A 17451-nucleotide genomic window follows, 5' to 3' on the forward strand; every position below is an offset into this window, starting at 1 on the left:
TAGACCTTTATAGCTAAATAAAAACCTCTGTGATCACAAATCTCTTCCCCTTTAGAGTACTTGAACTGGGAGGTAATTAAATTCTAATCTTTCTCTGAATGTACTCCACTGACTAAGCTTCACAGTGCACAGCAGCAACAGCCTTATTCCATGGTTTATCTTCTTTGATTTCTTTCATAGTGTTCTTCTGAACCGTTTTTAGGTTATCAAGGTAATTTCTGAAGTGTCAAAAAAACCCATATGGAAGGTCTCAATAATTATTTTAGTGATATCATATGCCACTCAGTACTTCTAGCTGATTTACCCCTTTCTATATATCAACACACCTTATTTTGCTGTATTATAGTATGGACTCATGTTGCTTGATTATTCACCACACACCCCACACTTGAGTGCTCTTCAGAAGAACTGTGGCCAAAACGTATTTCATTACTCAGGTGATCAGTGTTTCTAACAAAAAAATTACATGCCTTCAACTACAGAATTCATCTCATCATCCAACACAACACTGCTTATTTCCCTTCTCCATCATCTTTAAGCACTACCACACCCATTTCACATTTTGTTCTACATCATAGCCATTGCATCCACTGGATTCTGCTGACTGCACCAGGAAGAAATAACTCTCTTCCCAGTCCATTCATTGTAGCCCCTTTTGTCTCCTCCAGGCACGTTCCAGAGTACTCAAACTGCACTGTACTTGGTTCAGCTCTTCTCCAGATGTTATGTGGCATGGCTATAATGTGGTACCTCAGTGGCCTGTACACAGCATACAGGTTGTGGATTTTTTTCTCCATTCAAAGCACCAGAATAAGTGAATGCTTTGTCAGAGCCTGACAGACTTTTATTACTGACTGTTTCAGTACAGTAGGATGAAAGACCATAGAAGTGTTTTGTAAAAATCATCTTCCTCCTGTTATTCAGCTGCATTAGGAAGAATTTGATGGCCAACTAAAAGATTATAAAATATTGCCAGAATTTGAGTATACATCACTCCCATGCAACAGCAATGTACGCTGTTCAGAATAATACAAAATTTTTCATTTGCTGTACACCAAATGTAATTTACAGCAATACTGCTTTTCTTAAGTATTGATGACTTCAGCATAGAGAACACTAGAGATAGAAAAGCATCAAATCATCTCAGTAATTAAGCATTCCCAGTAAGAAGAACACAAGCTGGGAAAGCAAGTTGTCTTCTGGGTAAATAATAGGTTTATATGTTTTAGAACAACAGCATTTTCAAAATATTTGTCTTGTTTGATTTGTCTTATCTCTAGTGTTAGTATAAGCTTTTATTTTCTAGGGTATTTATATATTAACGGGGTGTCTCATTCAGTTCGACTATATCCTACAGAACAAAACACATAGTCACAAATACAAAAGCAAAGCCCTTGCAAGTGTTAATTACAATTACAAGTCTTGAATTACAGTCAACCACATGCAACTGAACTCTAGTTTTGCAGTTAATCATGAAGCCTGACAACAAACATATGAAGACACCTTTTACATGACCACCATCATTACAAATATGTCAATATGAGAGAATTCACAAATCAAATAATAAAAGTAAATACTACATCCACTGAGAATATGGTCATACAAAGCTTACCTTTTCTAGTGCTGTTAAAAGAAAAAAAGTGAATTCTTTTCCACGGTATAGACCAACAAACAGTTTACAGTGAGGATTTGTTCCACACTGATCCTTGCATTCCACATCAGCTGGAAATACACATTCTTTAGTGTGAAATAGTTTCATCAGTATCAGCATAATGCTTAAAAAAGTAAAAAATTAAATTTATGACATTTACAAATCAAGATAAAATATAGTAAGAATGTTTACACAATAAGTGTGATAAACATTTATGTAAGGCTCAAATGCAAACTCGTTAGATGCGTACCTGCACACTGGCTGCTACAACTGGAGACCCTGAGGCAGAAGATGGTCTGTGTGGAGTTGACAACTGTTTAGTAGCACCCTGTGTTCCACTTCCTGCTCCCCCAGACAGACTAGTCCTACTAGCTCCACTTGAGTTAAGGTTACTGCCTCTGCTGGCAGGTACATTCATTCCAACTCCACCCAGATTATTTTTACCAACAGTTCCAGAAGGAGAAGAGTTGGGCAATTTTGAAGAAGCCTGAGGGTTTTTTGCAGGCTGAAGGCCTGAGGTGCGATTAGAAGACAGCAAATTCACTGTGGGAGACTGCCTGCTGATATTTACACCACTGGTCTGTTTATGAAGGGGGTTGTTGCTGGAGTGACTACTCTGGGAAACTAGTGCACTTGAACTGGAAGAACTGGGTGTTGTTGCAGGCCTGGGGGATGAGGTGGACTTAGATGAAAATTTAGGTGATGCATTTGGCTTGGGTGTCACAGAGGGCTTAGATGAAGTGGGCTTGGGAGAGGCAGCAGGTTTGGGAGAGGCAGCCATGGAGAAGGGAGGCTTGAAACCCTGGGAAGAAACTTGTGACACCATAGCCTTGGCTAAATAGTTACTAGAGGTAGAGGTGCTGGATGTTGTCCGAGAAACCAGTGGGTGAGACACTTGAGAGCCACTTCCGGATGAGGGATTAGACAAAGGCAGGCGATACACTACAGACTTATCTTGAGCCTTGATGACTGGTGATGAGCAAGAGAGTTTAGGATTACTACTCAATTTCACCACAGGATTGGTCTGTGATTTACTAATAGTTGCTTGTAAGGGAGATACATATTTCTGTTGTACAGCTGAATGCTGGTGCACCTTTGTCACTTGTGATGTTGAGGAAGTACCACCTTGAGCCTCAGCAGACGATACCAAGATATTAGCATCCTTGGTTCTTTGAGAGGAGGTGGAAATAGCTGCTTGAGTCTTAGAGGAAGAAACATGAGTCTGAGAAGAGGAGGAAGCAGCTTGGATCTGACTTGACCTCTGTAGTCCTTGTTGAAGTAGTTTGGCTGGCAAAGGCTCTAAGGAAACCTTGGGATTTTGAATTGAAGATCCAGCAATAAGGCCTGAAGAGATACCAGTGTGAACTAAGTCCTGGGGTTTCTTTGGTACTGGCCCTGTGTGACCAGCAATAAGACTTGATGAATGGGATGTTTGAGTGGTCTCTACTTTCTTTGAAGTTGCCAGAGGCAACTTACTCATAATGCTTGCTAGTTTCTCTTCCCTCAGCCCAGGGCGAGGTCTGGATGTTGGTGTGTCTATGGTGGACCCAAGAGGTGATCCCTTGGCACCATTATTGATAACTGCCAGAGCATCAGAAACAGAATCCAGTGAGGGTGGGTGGAAAGAGAGGTCCTCATCCAGTGAGTCATCCAAGCAGATCGTCTCTGGAGCTGCTGTGCAACTAGAGCTGGCTGGGGTGCACACAGCTGCACTGGAACTCAGTACAGTAGCACAACTTGAATTGACTGAAGACATACAAGTTTTCTGTTCTTTTTTTGGACTGGAGTCCTGAAAATGAAGGGATAGGAAACATGAGGTTTAGCAGTCTTTCTGAAATTGATTTAAGGTCATGTTAGCGTAATACTTTTATTCAGTAAATTCAGACAAACCAAAGATCTACTGTTGAAATTCTCATATTAAGATCCTTGTGATATCTAGGTGCTGGAGCCCTGCGTGCTAATTCAGTATTTGGGTTTAAAAATCTAGCACTGCTGCTCCACTTAACCAGAGTGGTTAACTTAACCATATGGTGAAGAACAATCAATAACTGTGCAGAATAGGGTAGCTAATCTGATCACTTAGTAAAATTGCTACTGAATTAAGACAACACCTGATCACATCAAATGAGGACCTCTATACTATGGTGTCCTTCCAACCACACTGTTTTCCGGTGTTGCCCAATTTAACACAAACTGGAAACACACAAAGCACACATCTAAAAATGTGAAACATGACTGGAACTAGCACCTCTTCATAGTCAATTTTCAATAGACTAATACAGCAGTATTTTGTGCATCATTCTTGGAAATAATGCACCACCAAGTCAATAAGCATTGCTGGACAGAACCCTTCTGCAAGAATTTTTCAGGATCAGAGGCAGAACCAGCTTATATCAAATGGTAACATTGGACCATTAAGTGTGTATTCAGATATCTTAATAGGCTTTTACCTTCACTTTGGGTTTAGGGGCCAGAATCACCTTCTTCTTTGCCCTAAAACAGAAGGGATAAATGTGAATCAGAAGATCAAAAAAAACACAAGGAATTTTCATTTTAAGTGTTACCCTAATTATATTCCAATAAATTAGAATAATGACTACAGGAGTCCAGCTTTAATAATAAAACATCCTTGAAATGAAAAGTTGTTTGAAATATAGAGGAAAAGAAAAATAGCACACTATCAATTAATTTTCTGGCCATCTATCTCTATGCAAATTAATCTCAAAATCAACTGAATTTATGATATGACCTGACATATAGATCAGGATATATCTAGAGATCTGGTTTTATTTTTCTGATTTAGAGGAACTTCAAAATATCAATTAATTTCAGCCTCTTAATATTATGAGTTTGTCTACTTAGCAAAGCTTTGTCTACACTGAAGTCTTCTAGAATAGTAATATAATTTCACTTTTTACATAGGTATTTTTGTCCCTGAGGAGGATGCTTCCTATTCTCATTTATTTCAAGCCAGATAAAAACAGTTGTTTGTTCCCCCCACAAAAGGGGTTTGTTGCTCATCAACTGTTAGAACAGTTTGTTTGTTGCAAGAAGTATTTTAGGAAACTGACAGATTTTCTTCTGCAATGTACACAAACTGCAGTTATGCAAGTAAGGACAGCATTAAGGATTGTTAGTTATCGGCTTCAACTTAAGAGGTTCAGCATTTCACACTTGATTTCTTCAAGAGCAATCAATAGATTTACATCGTATAGGCAATTTTTGATCCTTTCCTAAGCAACTAGAAATACACCTGATTAAAAAAAGACTTTACTGTAGGTGGACCATGACTCAGTTTTGATATGATGCAGAAAAATATCCTATGTTAATCATATTTATCACAAAAGTTGAAATTTATGTTATTTAAAGTCATAACAATTTGAATTCTGACTGAATGTGGACAGTTCCTGAGAAGCACACAGTGTTGTCTGAAAATGAAGATGATAAAATCCCACTAAGATACACAGCCTTCTGGGATTAGAGACATTTTTGAGGAAAAGAAAAAAAACCAGGAAGTACTGAAGTCTGAGTTCAGTTTAATATGTCAAAATTTAGGCAGTGCGTAATGCTTTGAGTAAAAGGTATTAATTCAAGAATTAATAACTCCTGGAGTTATCTAGCCACTTCACAAAATATGCCACAAGAACATTACAGTTATATGCCTAAACTAAAGCATTAAAAAAGATTATAAACATCACTGTAAGTATCTTCAAACAAATTCCAAAGTACCTCCCTTTCCTTCCCTCTGTCTAAAACACGTAGCAGGAAGATGAGAAAAGATGCTATGCACAACCTAAAGATCTTAGCAAGTTGTCACTATTATACTCACGGAGCAGAAGTGAGGTGATTGTGAACACTTCGGCTTTCTTTAAAAAGCATCCTAAAAGAGTGGTGAGAAAAGAAACATGAAGTGATTCTACAGTGATAAACAGCATGTGACCACCAAATACCCAAATACCTTCGGTTTTCAGTACCAGCCTTTGATTATCTGTCCCCAAGGGAGCTAATGATTACTTTGTATTGCTGTCATGGTATAGGTCTTGATATCCATAAACAGAAGAATCTAAAAGAATGTAATAACCTGCATTTATGCTCAAAATACCTCAGTAAACAGCCAAGCAAAAATCAACATAAGAAAATATTGCTTCCTTCAATTGGACAGAAGAAATACACTTTGAATGCTCTCTCCTCAAAGACTAATGAAATATTTCAAATATAAAATAAAAGATTATTGTGTATACATGTATACATGTCCAGCACACTGATCATAGGCTTGGGTTTGTGGTTATTAATCTCTTGTGGGATTTTTTAAAGCACAGAAGATAGAAGTCAGAACACAGTAGCCAAGCTTGTTTCTAGTTTTCTTCAGTAATTTTAGTATTGAAAAAACTTAAGTAAAAATTTGAAAGTTTAGTAAAAGAAAAACTTTAGGCTATTGTCTATCATTTCTTTGGCTTCTGTTACATTGGACTTAGACATATTACTACAGAGCCAAGGAATGGCAAGAGCCAGTATGACAAATCTCAACACTTCACATGCTTTTATTCAATGTTTTCAGCTCTTCAGTTGCCAAGAGAAAAGTGAAAATGATTGCTGACCTGTATCTATCCTACAGCTTACTATTCAAATGCAGCTACAAATAGACAATGGACACTTGGTCCCCTTCCTTGTTTCCAGATAGGCAAACTAGGACAGACAATTTTCTTACAGCACTGCCATCACATTGACACTGACCGCATCATGAACAGCTGTCTGAACAAGAGCTTTTCACCATTGATAATACAACCTGCAGAGCTACAATAATTACAAAAAATCTGAGTATCCAAGAATTTCATGTCATCTGGTAAGAAAACACTGACATCCTCTCACTACAGTTCAGGGCCTTATTTCTATTTCCAGCTACATTTTCACATTTTCTTCACCATACTAACCTCCAAATCTGTATTGCATTGTTCCGTCAGAGACTACTGAAAGCCTATGAAGAAACATCATGGAGCAAAACCAGCATTCCTCATTACATGCTTAATGGGCCACCACCCAACCTATTCAGCTTCTCCAGAATATTTCCCTCTCCAACTCCTTCTTGGTGCTTTATCCACTCCTTAATATTTTCAATTTGGAAATGAAAATTCAAAATTAATCGCAGGCCCAAGTAATTTGTAGCATCATCCTTCAAGGCTGAAGACAAAATTTTAAGGCTATCAAAGGACAGAAATCATTGACATGGTACAAAGAAAGGACAGAGCAGTATATGAGGTCACTTCCAACCTTGACAATCCTCTGATTCTGTAATTTCCAGTTATGATCAATACCTTACACCTCTTGCTTCCTTATGGAGCTATGAGAAACATTAAACACAGTTAACTTTGGAAGTGCAAGATATTTTCCGTCTAAAATGAACACACGAAGTTCTGGTACCATATACCAATTCTGATTAGTAAGAATTCCTTAAAAAAAAACAACATGGTCAGTAGATCAGTTTTAGCATTAAATACCTATTTTTTTTTTCAAGTTCATATAGTTCCTTTTCACTTGAGGCCACATATAAAAATGAAAAATTATAAGCCTTCAGCATAATTCCTAACCCAGTATCCAACAAAATGAGCATTTGGAATAAGAATTATGTGCTGTATTAGGAATTACCACTGCCAGACTCCAGGAAATACTTTCTTTTCCTCTTTCCATGCATAACTGTTTGCCTACAAATTATAATACATCACTTCCTTAACAGAAAGCAGGAAAGTGCCAACCAGTAGATACAGGACAATTTGTAAATTATCATGGTACTAAAACCACCCAGTTAGTAAATGAAGTCTTGCTGGTCAACAGGAGGTTATTATCTGTTACCTGTTTGGGTTTGCTTGGTCTGTTGCTCGTTTTCATTTGTTTTGGGGGGCATTTTGGTTTATTGTTTAGTTTTCATCTTTTGTTGTTGAAGCCAATTGTATGGATAGTTTAAAAGCTCATAGAAACTTCCAGCAGACTTAAATGGAAAGGAGAGAACCATATGTTTAATGGCTTCTCAATACAAAGTTTTAATATGCTTCACTTCTATGTAATCTTGAATCCCCCTCACACTATCTCTTGACTGTTTCTCCACTATCACAGTGATCTTCCTATCTTAAACCAAACTGGGAAACTCTGTCTCATCTAATTCAATTGAATCTTCATAACAGACAATTCAGTCATTGATCTCACTCCTTAGCATACTTCCACAAAAAACTAAATCACTGAACAAAAATAAGTCAGCTGTATGCCAGGAAGTGTGAAACTTCATTCATTCCTTATGTTACCATTTAACCAGCTATTTCTACACTGACTGTTCTAAGAAATATCTCAGTAAAGTTATTTTTACAGCTTGATACAGATTTGACTAAACTAAACTCAAGGTATTCTTGAACAAGTTGATTAGTTGTATCATTTAGCTTTTACAATCAGGTTGAGGTTTGATTAAATTATCTTTTGCGGTGAGTACTACAGAGAGAAAGAACTCAGGCCAAACCATACTTGCTTCCCTTTCACTCCAAACCCTTAGGAATCTCTGCCAAACCTGTATTTCACAATGGTTTACTACTGCTCCCATTTTATTTCTCCCTCTTTTTTGTCTGGTTGTTTCTTCCTATGTCCATAAGAAGCAAGTATAGAAACGGGTACATTTTTAAATGCTGTAAAACAGAGGATCCCAACTGCAAACAAGAAATAGAGAGCAGAATCCTTAAGTCTGTTGTCAACACTGCTATTAAAATTCTGTGTGAGCAGTCTGATAAAGCAATGTTCCAACATACAGGCAAAACTGATTTCTAGATCAGTATCACTTGCTATAAAAGGAACTTTTCCATACAGAACTTTCCAAGCTGTTACCCTCCCACCTCATACTTCTCAAATGAAACATTCAGTCTCTAGGAGATGATAAAAGCAAGCAACTCTCCAAGGAAAACAGTAGGGTTTCACACACTCAGGCTTACAAACAAGACAGAAAATTAATTTTAGATAAACATTTGTTCTTCCAAAATATTCCAGCTTCACAAACATACTCTTAAGTTCCAACCAATATCAACAGTACATGGTTGAGTCAAATGTAAGACAATAAATATAAACCAAATAACACCAAAGTGAATACATAGATAAAGCAGGTATCTTACCTTGCCTGCATCCAGCCTTTAGGCCAAAGTGGTTTCACTTCTGTTTCCATGAAGGTTTTGAGGTAATCTTCAGCAGACTGACTTCTATTTGGCTCTAGCTCATAACATCCCAGCTTGATCTTAACAAGATTACATAACAGAGACCTGCAAAAAGAAACAAAATAAATATATTGAAAGACACAATCCTTTCAAAAGCTCAATATAAAAAAGCTAAGAAATTGAAGGTGCTGTCTACTGATAATTGGAAGAAGTGCTTGGTTCCAACTGTGTTTTTTGGAAGTTTGTACTTCTCAAAGTATTGCTACTACAAACTGGTATGGTCTACCATTGTCACTTCTCCATTTCCAAAAGACTCTATTGCTCTTGTTTTCATCCTACCATCATTTTGCAATTTTTTTTTACATTTTCTTTGTGTTTTTCTCATAGTTGGAACATTTCCTCTCAATGTTCACAGTGACCTCTCATTTGTCTGAAAGGAAGTGAAATCCATTCTACACTGAGTACTTCAACAGAGGGTTCTTTCTTACAGGGATTTTGTCTTTTGTTCTTAAAAACATAAAACTGCACACAGTTAAGTAACATCAGCCTTCCAGAGCCTCTTCAATGAAAAAAGCAACAGATTTAAATATCTCTCCTGTCCAGGTCAGTCCAAGCTATATTGCTTGTACATATTTCATGAAGCTTTCTTCCCTGTTGTCTTCACATACTAAAAAGACTCACTGAGAGAAGTCCACCAGCCCCTTTAAAAGATATAGATTAGATAGACAGACAGACAAATAGATAGATAAAAAAAGTAGTCATCTCAGTTTTCAGAAAAATCTGTTCTAGGAAACCAAACTCTAGTTTCAGGTAAGAATCTGTGCTACTCTTGAGAGACATCAAAGAATTTGTGTTCAGAAGGAAGAGAAGGGGTTAAAATTAATGCATTTTTCTAGCTGCTGGACTGGGAGGTTTGCCAAATCAATACCACCAATCCTGATTGCCTGTCCTCCTGTGGCAGAAATCTCTGGTGCCCATTGGTTTTTGTAACATATTCCTAGAAAGGTGGGAAGCAGTTGTAACACTGCTTACACACCTGATCTTTGCCTAAAGAAGCTCAAAGTCCTGGAGTCAGAAAGCGCTTGTGTATTTGGATAAATCAGAAAAACAAGCAGTGAAACTTCAAAGGATTGGACAGACACAGGATTTTCCTTTCAAGTTATATAAGGTGTTTCACCATTACAGAATTCCAGTTTGCCTATTTAACACCAACACTTTTCAAAACCTCTTCAAGGTGTAATTCTGGGCAAAATGATTTATTCTATAGTATCATGTAATAACATCCTCTTGGAGATCCCTTTATTAGTTCAGTCAAAATTCTTCATGGAAAAGGTAGCTTTGTCTTACCTCACTGTGTCATCCCAGTGAAACTTCTTTCTGGGTCCAACAACCCTCTTTCCTGGTTTCTCGTCATCATCTTCCTCTGATCCATTTTTCTCTCGTTCATCTTCTGCTTGCAACCTACAGGTGGAACAATTATTTTCTTTAGAGCTATACTACACAGACAAAAAATTTCATTGAAAAAGGAGTGTCATTCTAGGTGTTAGGGGGAAAAATAACCCACAGAAAACCTGTTTTCAGATTTTTGCTATACTTCCTTACAGGATAAACAGTTTAATCTCCCTCTCCCCACTACTTTGTGGTTCTCAGACAAGTGAAAATGACACACTGTACAGATGCTTTCACTGATGCCCCTATGAACTTCAAGCAGTGCCTCTAATGGGAAGTGGCAGGATACTTATCAAACTATTAATATCCTTAGAAGTCTAAAATTAGTTAACTTTGATCCAAACAATTACAATGAACAAGGACAAAATATATCAATAACCTCAACATACCATCCTCCTCCATTAATTCCTCATTTTAGGAATCAACCAGTAATCCTTCAGATGTTTTTTTCCTATCAAAACCCATCTCAGATAATAATTTCTCTCTGGTGTCAGACAATAACACACAAAATTAAGTATTTTGTACAATTCAAAAAAGACACCCTTAAACTGGAGCAGAGCAATTTTCTGAGCTAAGGAAGTAAACAACATGGATACAAACTTCCAGCTGGGTTCTAAATAGGCATGCACAGTCTCCAGAATAACCTACTTGGCATTCTTGGCTTGATTGCGGGCCTGACAGTCCTCTTGATACTTGCATAACTGTTCAGGCATGACATTACTGACAGCCAGTTTCAGCTTCTGCAATGGTTCTCTCAAGCGGTCGTCCTGTGAAAAGAGGAGCACCAAAATAATCCTATTAGATGTAAAATAAAGAGCATTTCAGATAGTTTCATGAAAATTTCTGGATCACTCCCAAGGTAACATTCCCAGTACTATTTATGGACTGCAACAGACATATTCCACATGGCACTTGAATCCTGTTAGGTGTAACACCATTATATAAATGCACACATGTCTCACGTAAGTCTTGAGACTAGAAACAACAAAAGATAGCCACAAATAAGTGTCATGAATATCCCAGAACATTATGGCATGATCTCTTTAAATAATGTTTTTAAACTAAAATAGGGAAGGAGAAAAAAACTTAAGGGGGAAAAAGCGAGATAAATTGACCAATCAATATCTCAACATTTGCAAATAAGTATCCTATTAATCAGATCTCCAAAAACTGTGGTATAAAAACATCCCAGGTAATGAACAAAACATGAATATGTATTATATTATCCAAATATTAGATTGTTATTAAATGCAGTTTATGTACCTGAAGGGTAAGGACTATGTATTTAGAATTGTCTCCAAATAGTAAGAACTTCAAACATTAAGGCAATATACCATACACTTCACTACATGTTTTAAATTCACTTTTTACATCTTCTGACTTTACATTATTAGTTTTAATTCCTTATTGAAAATAACTAGCATATTTTATGTTTATCTGCTTAGAAATATAATTTAAATCTGTTTGCCTTATTATCAAGTACCAAGATCTCTGCACTCATCTTCAGATCCTCTCTAAGATTTAGTCCTGGATTTTATCTACAGAATTTGGTACTTCAGATGACAGTTAACTTTTCTATACAAAGATAAAAACAATCTTTAAAAGAAAAGTAACTGAAAATGACATACAAGTAACTTTGTAAGACCTAGTAACGAAAGTAAATTTTGAACAAATAATGCAGGCTGGGTCATCTATTATCCATCTAGCTTTCCTTTTTTCTTGACACAAAAGTGAATACAAAAGTATGTTTTTTTAGCCTATCATAACCATTATTTCTAACTCTGCTGCTTTGATAGCTACCCTCTGACTACAGCAATACTCAGTATTCAGCAGAAACACTCCTTCATAGCCTGTATCCAGCTTTCAAGATGAACGCACTTTATTCTTGAATAAAGACTCTGAAATACTTAAAATATTTGTTCCTAACGCAGTTACAATATCAGCCACATGCAAAGAACCTTTTAAACTTATCTAGCAACTGACACAAAATATTTTGCTTGATTTGAGGCTGTATGGCTACTGCTCCGCTCTGCTGCATTCAGTCCTCCTTGCTGTCACAGAATTGACTCTTGCTGGAGCTCCTCTCTCCCATCATTGATTACCTGGACATTGAGGTGTAACTTCTTCAGGCGTTTTATCAGCGTGTCCTTATTGCACGGCACGAAAGCCTCCAGGTGTGAGTACACTCCATTGCGGATGGCAGGATTCACCTCCTGTAACTGTAGCTCAATGCTGACAAACAAAGAGGAGATGCTCAGTCAGAGACACACTCCAAGGTAAAGATGACATCTGAACAAAAACCTAAGGAAACTTTGGAAGCATAGCACATTCTAGCTAGGCATACTAGAAACAGTTGCTTGGGACTTTTTCAGATAAGCTTTTTTATAAAAGGAAGAAGTCCTTATCAATGGCAAAAAAACATTGATGTATGCACTTATCCAGTGATGTTGAACACTCATTCAAATTTAGTTTACACGTATCACTGCGAATCAAAAGTGGTATGATTTGACTATTATAGTCTTCTAGAGATTACGTTTGCTTCTTAGCATATGAACACATATTAAACCCTTAATTGAAGATTACAGAGAAAATAATCTGGCATTTGCCCTCATGAAAACTGAAGGTGTTTTGAGTTACAAAAGTGGGAGACAGGAGCAAATAACAGCAATTTTGTTGAATTTTACACATGAACTCAAGGACCAGGGCACTACAAAACATTTTACACTGGATAAAGACAGACAGGAATGACAGGAATTGTATGCATAAATAAATCTCTTTAGCTAATAACTAGCTTAGACTGATCTACCTTCAATGACTTTTAAGGGCTTTGTTGGAACAACCTCAATAATACTTCCTCTTCTGTACTTTTCCTTTCACCCCCTTTCCAAAAAGGGAAGGTTCTACAGATAAGCACTTACTCCAGAAGAATATTATTCATGTCTTGTGTGAAAAACTTCTTCCTGCCTTCTTCATCAAACATCTTGGCAGCCTGGAAATACAATAAAATAAAAAAAAAAAAGCATCCAAGTTCATAGAGTATTTTGAACCAACAAATTTTGTATCTTCACTTTTACAGCCCTATCATATTCTTCTTCCACAGATAACATTAATTGGAAAAGAATAAAGAAAATCAAGCTATTCTCAGCTGTTTAGAAAAAACTGAGGACTGTTATTGCTATGCTCAAATATATACACACCTTGCTCTAGGGCAGATAATCAATCTGTTTAGGATCTGCCTGGATCACTGATGTTAACATCTTTGGAATTACCATTAAGAAAATGGTAGATGCTTTATCACCTCACCACCACTAACATCTTACTATGACTGTTTTAAAAAGAGAAGCATTGTTTGACAGGTCAAGAAGGAAAGAGCATTAACTAACACATTGCTATTCCATCCTTTTCTACCTGTTATGTGCCTCATCCAGTTACATCTTCCCAGCTTTCTCAGAGCCCTCTCAAACCTTCACAGCAATTTCTACAAGGGGTTATGTATGCTAGAGGAATACCTCATCCCCCTTTCCTGCTGCTATCCAGAATTCTTGCCATCTTTAGAATGCATCTCTAGTATTTTTATTTGGTCTCTTCCTGAGTCTGGTTGTGGGGGAAGGGAAGATAACCTTATTTATATATGTATTTCCTTTTATCAGAAGTTTTTACTGATCTCAAAGGAATTCCCATGCAGAATCCCTTTATCTTTGTTCTTATCACCTAGATCCACTTCTTTTTTTCACAAGGAATGACAGCTTATAAGACAAAGCCAATTCCCTATGTCATTCTACAAAAATCAGTAAGAATCTTTCTCGAGTGTACATCTACCCTGCAGAATTTTAGAAATTGAGAAAAAAGAGCCCCACTTTGAGAGGCCTACTGTCACCTTACATATTGGCATGGAACCAGACAGCAATATCTACAGGAGCTAGAAAATTATATGCATGCAGAAAAGTAGGCGTGTGGTATCATTATAGTGACTGACAAATGTTAGAGGCAGCCAACATGCTATGAGGCTGAATATCCAAATAATTAAGAAGCATTAATTATGTCTATAGAACCACAGAATGGTGACTTGAAACAACATAGCTAAAAACTACAAGTGCAAGTGTTAACATGAATAAACTAATTTATTATTATTAAATACTTACTGTTCTTGCTTTTTGTAACTGACCCATTTAAATTTGAAAGAAAAATATTTTCTAAAACTTGTGAACTCTACACTGCACAGGAAAACAGTGTGACACTCTGTCAAAGCTGTAAGGTAGCCCATTGTCTGAATGCTTTATGACTTCAGTCATGAACACTGATACTGGAGTTTAAGTTCCTGCAAGGAGTGCATTCCACTCATTGTTTTCTACCATAAATTCAGCTTCTGAGGGGATGGTACTATCTGTTTAAGAACACTGAAGCATTTGCCCTGCTAAAAAAATTAGAAAGGTTATAGATGCTTGCAAGTGATAGAGTACCAAAGAGACAAGTCAAAGTCTTAAATCCAATACCTTTATGCCTAATTATCACAGGGATTAGAATCATCATCTGGTTTACAGAAAACAGAAGGAAAAAGCTTTGACATTTTGGTCCCAGGTAGACCTTGAAAGGCAATTCCAGCATTATACTATTATGCTGGACAGCATTGCTGGCTTTTAAAGAGAGCAACACTGGCACATTCAAAAACTTCATCGCTATTACCCAACTATGGTTGGGTTTTATTTCCAGAGTGATTATCTTGACAGTGACCTCCAAAATAGAAAAAAAATCCTTTTATTTACTTTCCTGCTTGTTATAATATTGCCTTCTGTCATGGTAGTTCAGAATAACCCACTCGGGGAACTAGAACACATTAATCTACCAAAGGAAGTCAGGATGCTTTTAGTGCCTTTAGTCAGTGGCTTTCTAGTCTTATTATTTTTTTAATCTTGATATATTATACTTCAGCCATAGAGCACAGACTTCTTCTTACAGCTTTATAAACTTTCCTTTGTGCTAAAGAGATCTAAAGCTGTGAGAGTCTGGTAAATATTTGACAAGACTCATTTATTTTTAGTGCTTTTTAGAAGATGTCTGATTGTAATTTTCAGGAGGTGTGGAAGTTGTCATCTTTAAGTAAGCGTACAGACTAGTTACTCCCCAAGTATAAACTTAAACTTGTTCTGCTCAGCCAGGAATCTTTCAGAAGATGCTGTCAAAAATGGAAGACAGAAGAGCTCCCAGCTGGTCTAGTGGAAGGTATCCCTGCCCAGAGCAGGGGTATTGGAGTGGATGATCTTAAAGGGCCCTTCCAACCCAAACCATTTGATGATTCTATAAGGAGTTATGTTTTCCAAGAGCCACTCAATCAATGGTGCCTCCCAACTTGTTTGAGATTGTTATATAGAGAAGCAACATGATTTAACTTGGGGTAAGTCACTAAAACTTCCTGACTTTTGGCCTAATTCAATTCTGCACTTTTGCTAGAAGCTTCTTATTGATTCATAGCAAAAATAACTTGCATAGTGAGAGGTAGACAGAGAAGCTCCTTCACTTTGGTAAATACTAATTCCTTGGCTGTATTTAGCTTGGTATGTTTAAAAATAAATAAGAAAACTAGAAGACATTTCTATGCAGGTAAGAGCAAAGCAAGCCCTGCAATTGTTTAAACTATTTTCTCTTTGTCCAAAAAAGACAGTAACTCAAACTGCTTTTTCAAAACTTACTATGAGTAAAGAAAAGCTGCACTTTATTCTAAATAAGGAAAAGCTTTAATATCATAATCTGAACAAGCAACAAATTTATTCTCAACTTAGGATAACATCCACAACTGAAACAAGGAGTATGTAATACCTTAATAGCTTTGATCCCTTTCAGTAACTTACTGGAATATTCATAACTTGTTCATTTAACATCTTTCATTCCATTTTTGCAAAGTTCAGATTCCATTCTAACCTTACAGAAGAAAGTTTTATGGTTGGCTGGTTTGTTTTTTGTAGTTGGGTGGTGGTTTCTGGTTTTGGTGGCTTTTTGGTTGTGGGGTTTTTTTCCCCCCCACCACTGGCAAGTTAAAGCCAAAAAACCAATACATGAATTTGTAAGCTGCAGTCATATTTCAGGTTATCTCCTCCAAAGTAAGAAAACACTCATTCCATTTTATCAAATAATAATTCACGTTAAAGGAACACCAGTATTTCCATTATGGAGAAAAACCCATAAATAAATGAACATTACAAGTTATTGTACACAGAAGATTTAGAAAACCCTGTTTCCACTGTGCAACAAACACTGCTTGAATAATTGACCTGCATCATCTCTGCCTGTTTTCATCTGATTATGAACACAGCCATGTGTTTAATATGTGTAAGCATCAATTCTTCATTTCTAAAGTTTCAGTCAGCAATCCAAGGATGACACTCAAGGTCCTAATTGTTCTTCCTTGTTCTCTCAGATTCTTGAATGCAATCCCCTACCAGTGAATTCATACTTACTGTTCGAAGGTCTCCAATGCGCTTTTCAAGTAGCATAGGCAGACCTTCTGGGAGGGCAGGCACCTGCTTGGGTGTCATGACCTGAGAGGTGTAGGTAGCCTGAGTGACATTTCCATTTTCTCCTGACAGCTCAGAGACCGGGCTGCCATCAGAAGTGCCATCAAGCAACTTATCAAAGTCAATGTCTCCCAGCATCTCCAGGGCACTTTCAGTTTCTTGCAGGAGCTCAGGTTCATTTGTGCTACCAAAAATGGAGAGGACAGGATCATTGATCCTAAGATTCAAGTCAGAGATATCATTTCCTGCACTGAGAGAGGAGGAAGGAATTTTACTAGGGGTAGAGGTTGCAACAGTCACTGGAGGTTTTGGACTAGGTTCTTTCTTCCTCATGGCTTCCTTCTCCTTTTGAAATTTACGGATCATGGCAGCCAGAGAGAGTGAGTCTTTATACAGTTTCTTTTTCTTCTTCTCAGACTTGTGTGAATTTAAGGCCATTACTCTGTAGAGGAAAGAAATCTTTAAATAGCATGTGACTTTTGAGGCCCCAGTAACCTTTAACAACAACACTCAAAGTTCAGTACAATTAAAAAATTATCAGGGGGAAGAAGCAAGTACATCCTGCTTCCATCTTCAGACCATTTTACCAATTACTATAAACCTTAGGTGCTCACATGATGACAGGTTCTCCCACTGATTTGTTACATTTTATACACATTAA

General features: G+C 37.1%; 1 protein-coding gene across 3 annotated transcripts in view; it reads right to left on the bottom strand.

The window, feature by feature from the left end:
• LOC131592581 (ubinuclein-2-like) overlaps positions 1-17451 on the bottom strand; it is a 44716-nt gene that overhangs the window by 6113 nt on the left and 21152 nt on the right. For all 3 annotated transcript variants that reach the window (XM_058864166.1, XM_058864165.1, XM_058864163.1), the window contains exons 6-14: positions 16734-17232; positions 13200-13270; positions 12384-12513; positions 10930-11048; positions 10180-10293; positions 8794-8937; positions 5481-5531; positions 4102-4144; positions 1902-3440 (exon numbers count right to left, since the gene is read on the bottom strand). In XM_058864166.1, coding sequence (XP_058720149.1) covers positions 1902-3440; positions 4102-4144; positions 5481-5531; positions 8794-8937; positions 10180-10293; positions 10930-11048; positions 12384-12513; positions 13200-13270; positions 16734-17232 — 2710 coding nt within the window. The remainder of the gene's footprint in view (positions 1-1901; positions 3441-4101; positions 4145-5480; positions 5532-8793; positions 8938-10179; positions 10294-10929; positions 11049-12383; positions 12514-13199; positions 13271-16733; positions 17233-17451) is intronic.

Source organism: Poecile atricapillus, chromosome Z (assembly GCF_030490865.1).
Source record: "Poecile atricapillus isolate bPoeAtr1 chromosome Z, bPoeAtr1.hap1, whole genome shotgun sequence".
NCBI classification, from domain to species: Eukaryota; Metazoa; Chordata; class Aves; order Passeriformes; family Paridae; genus Poecile; species Poecile atricapillus.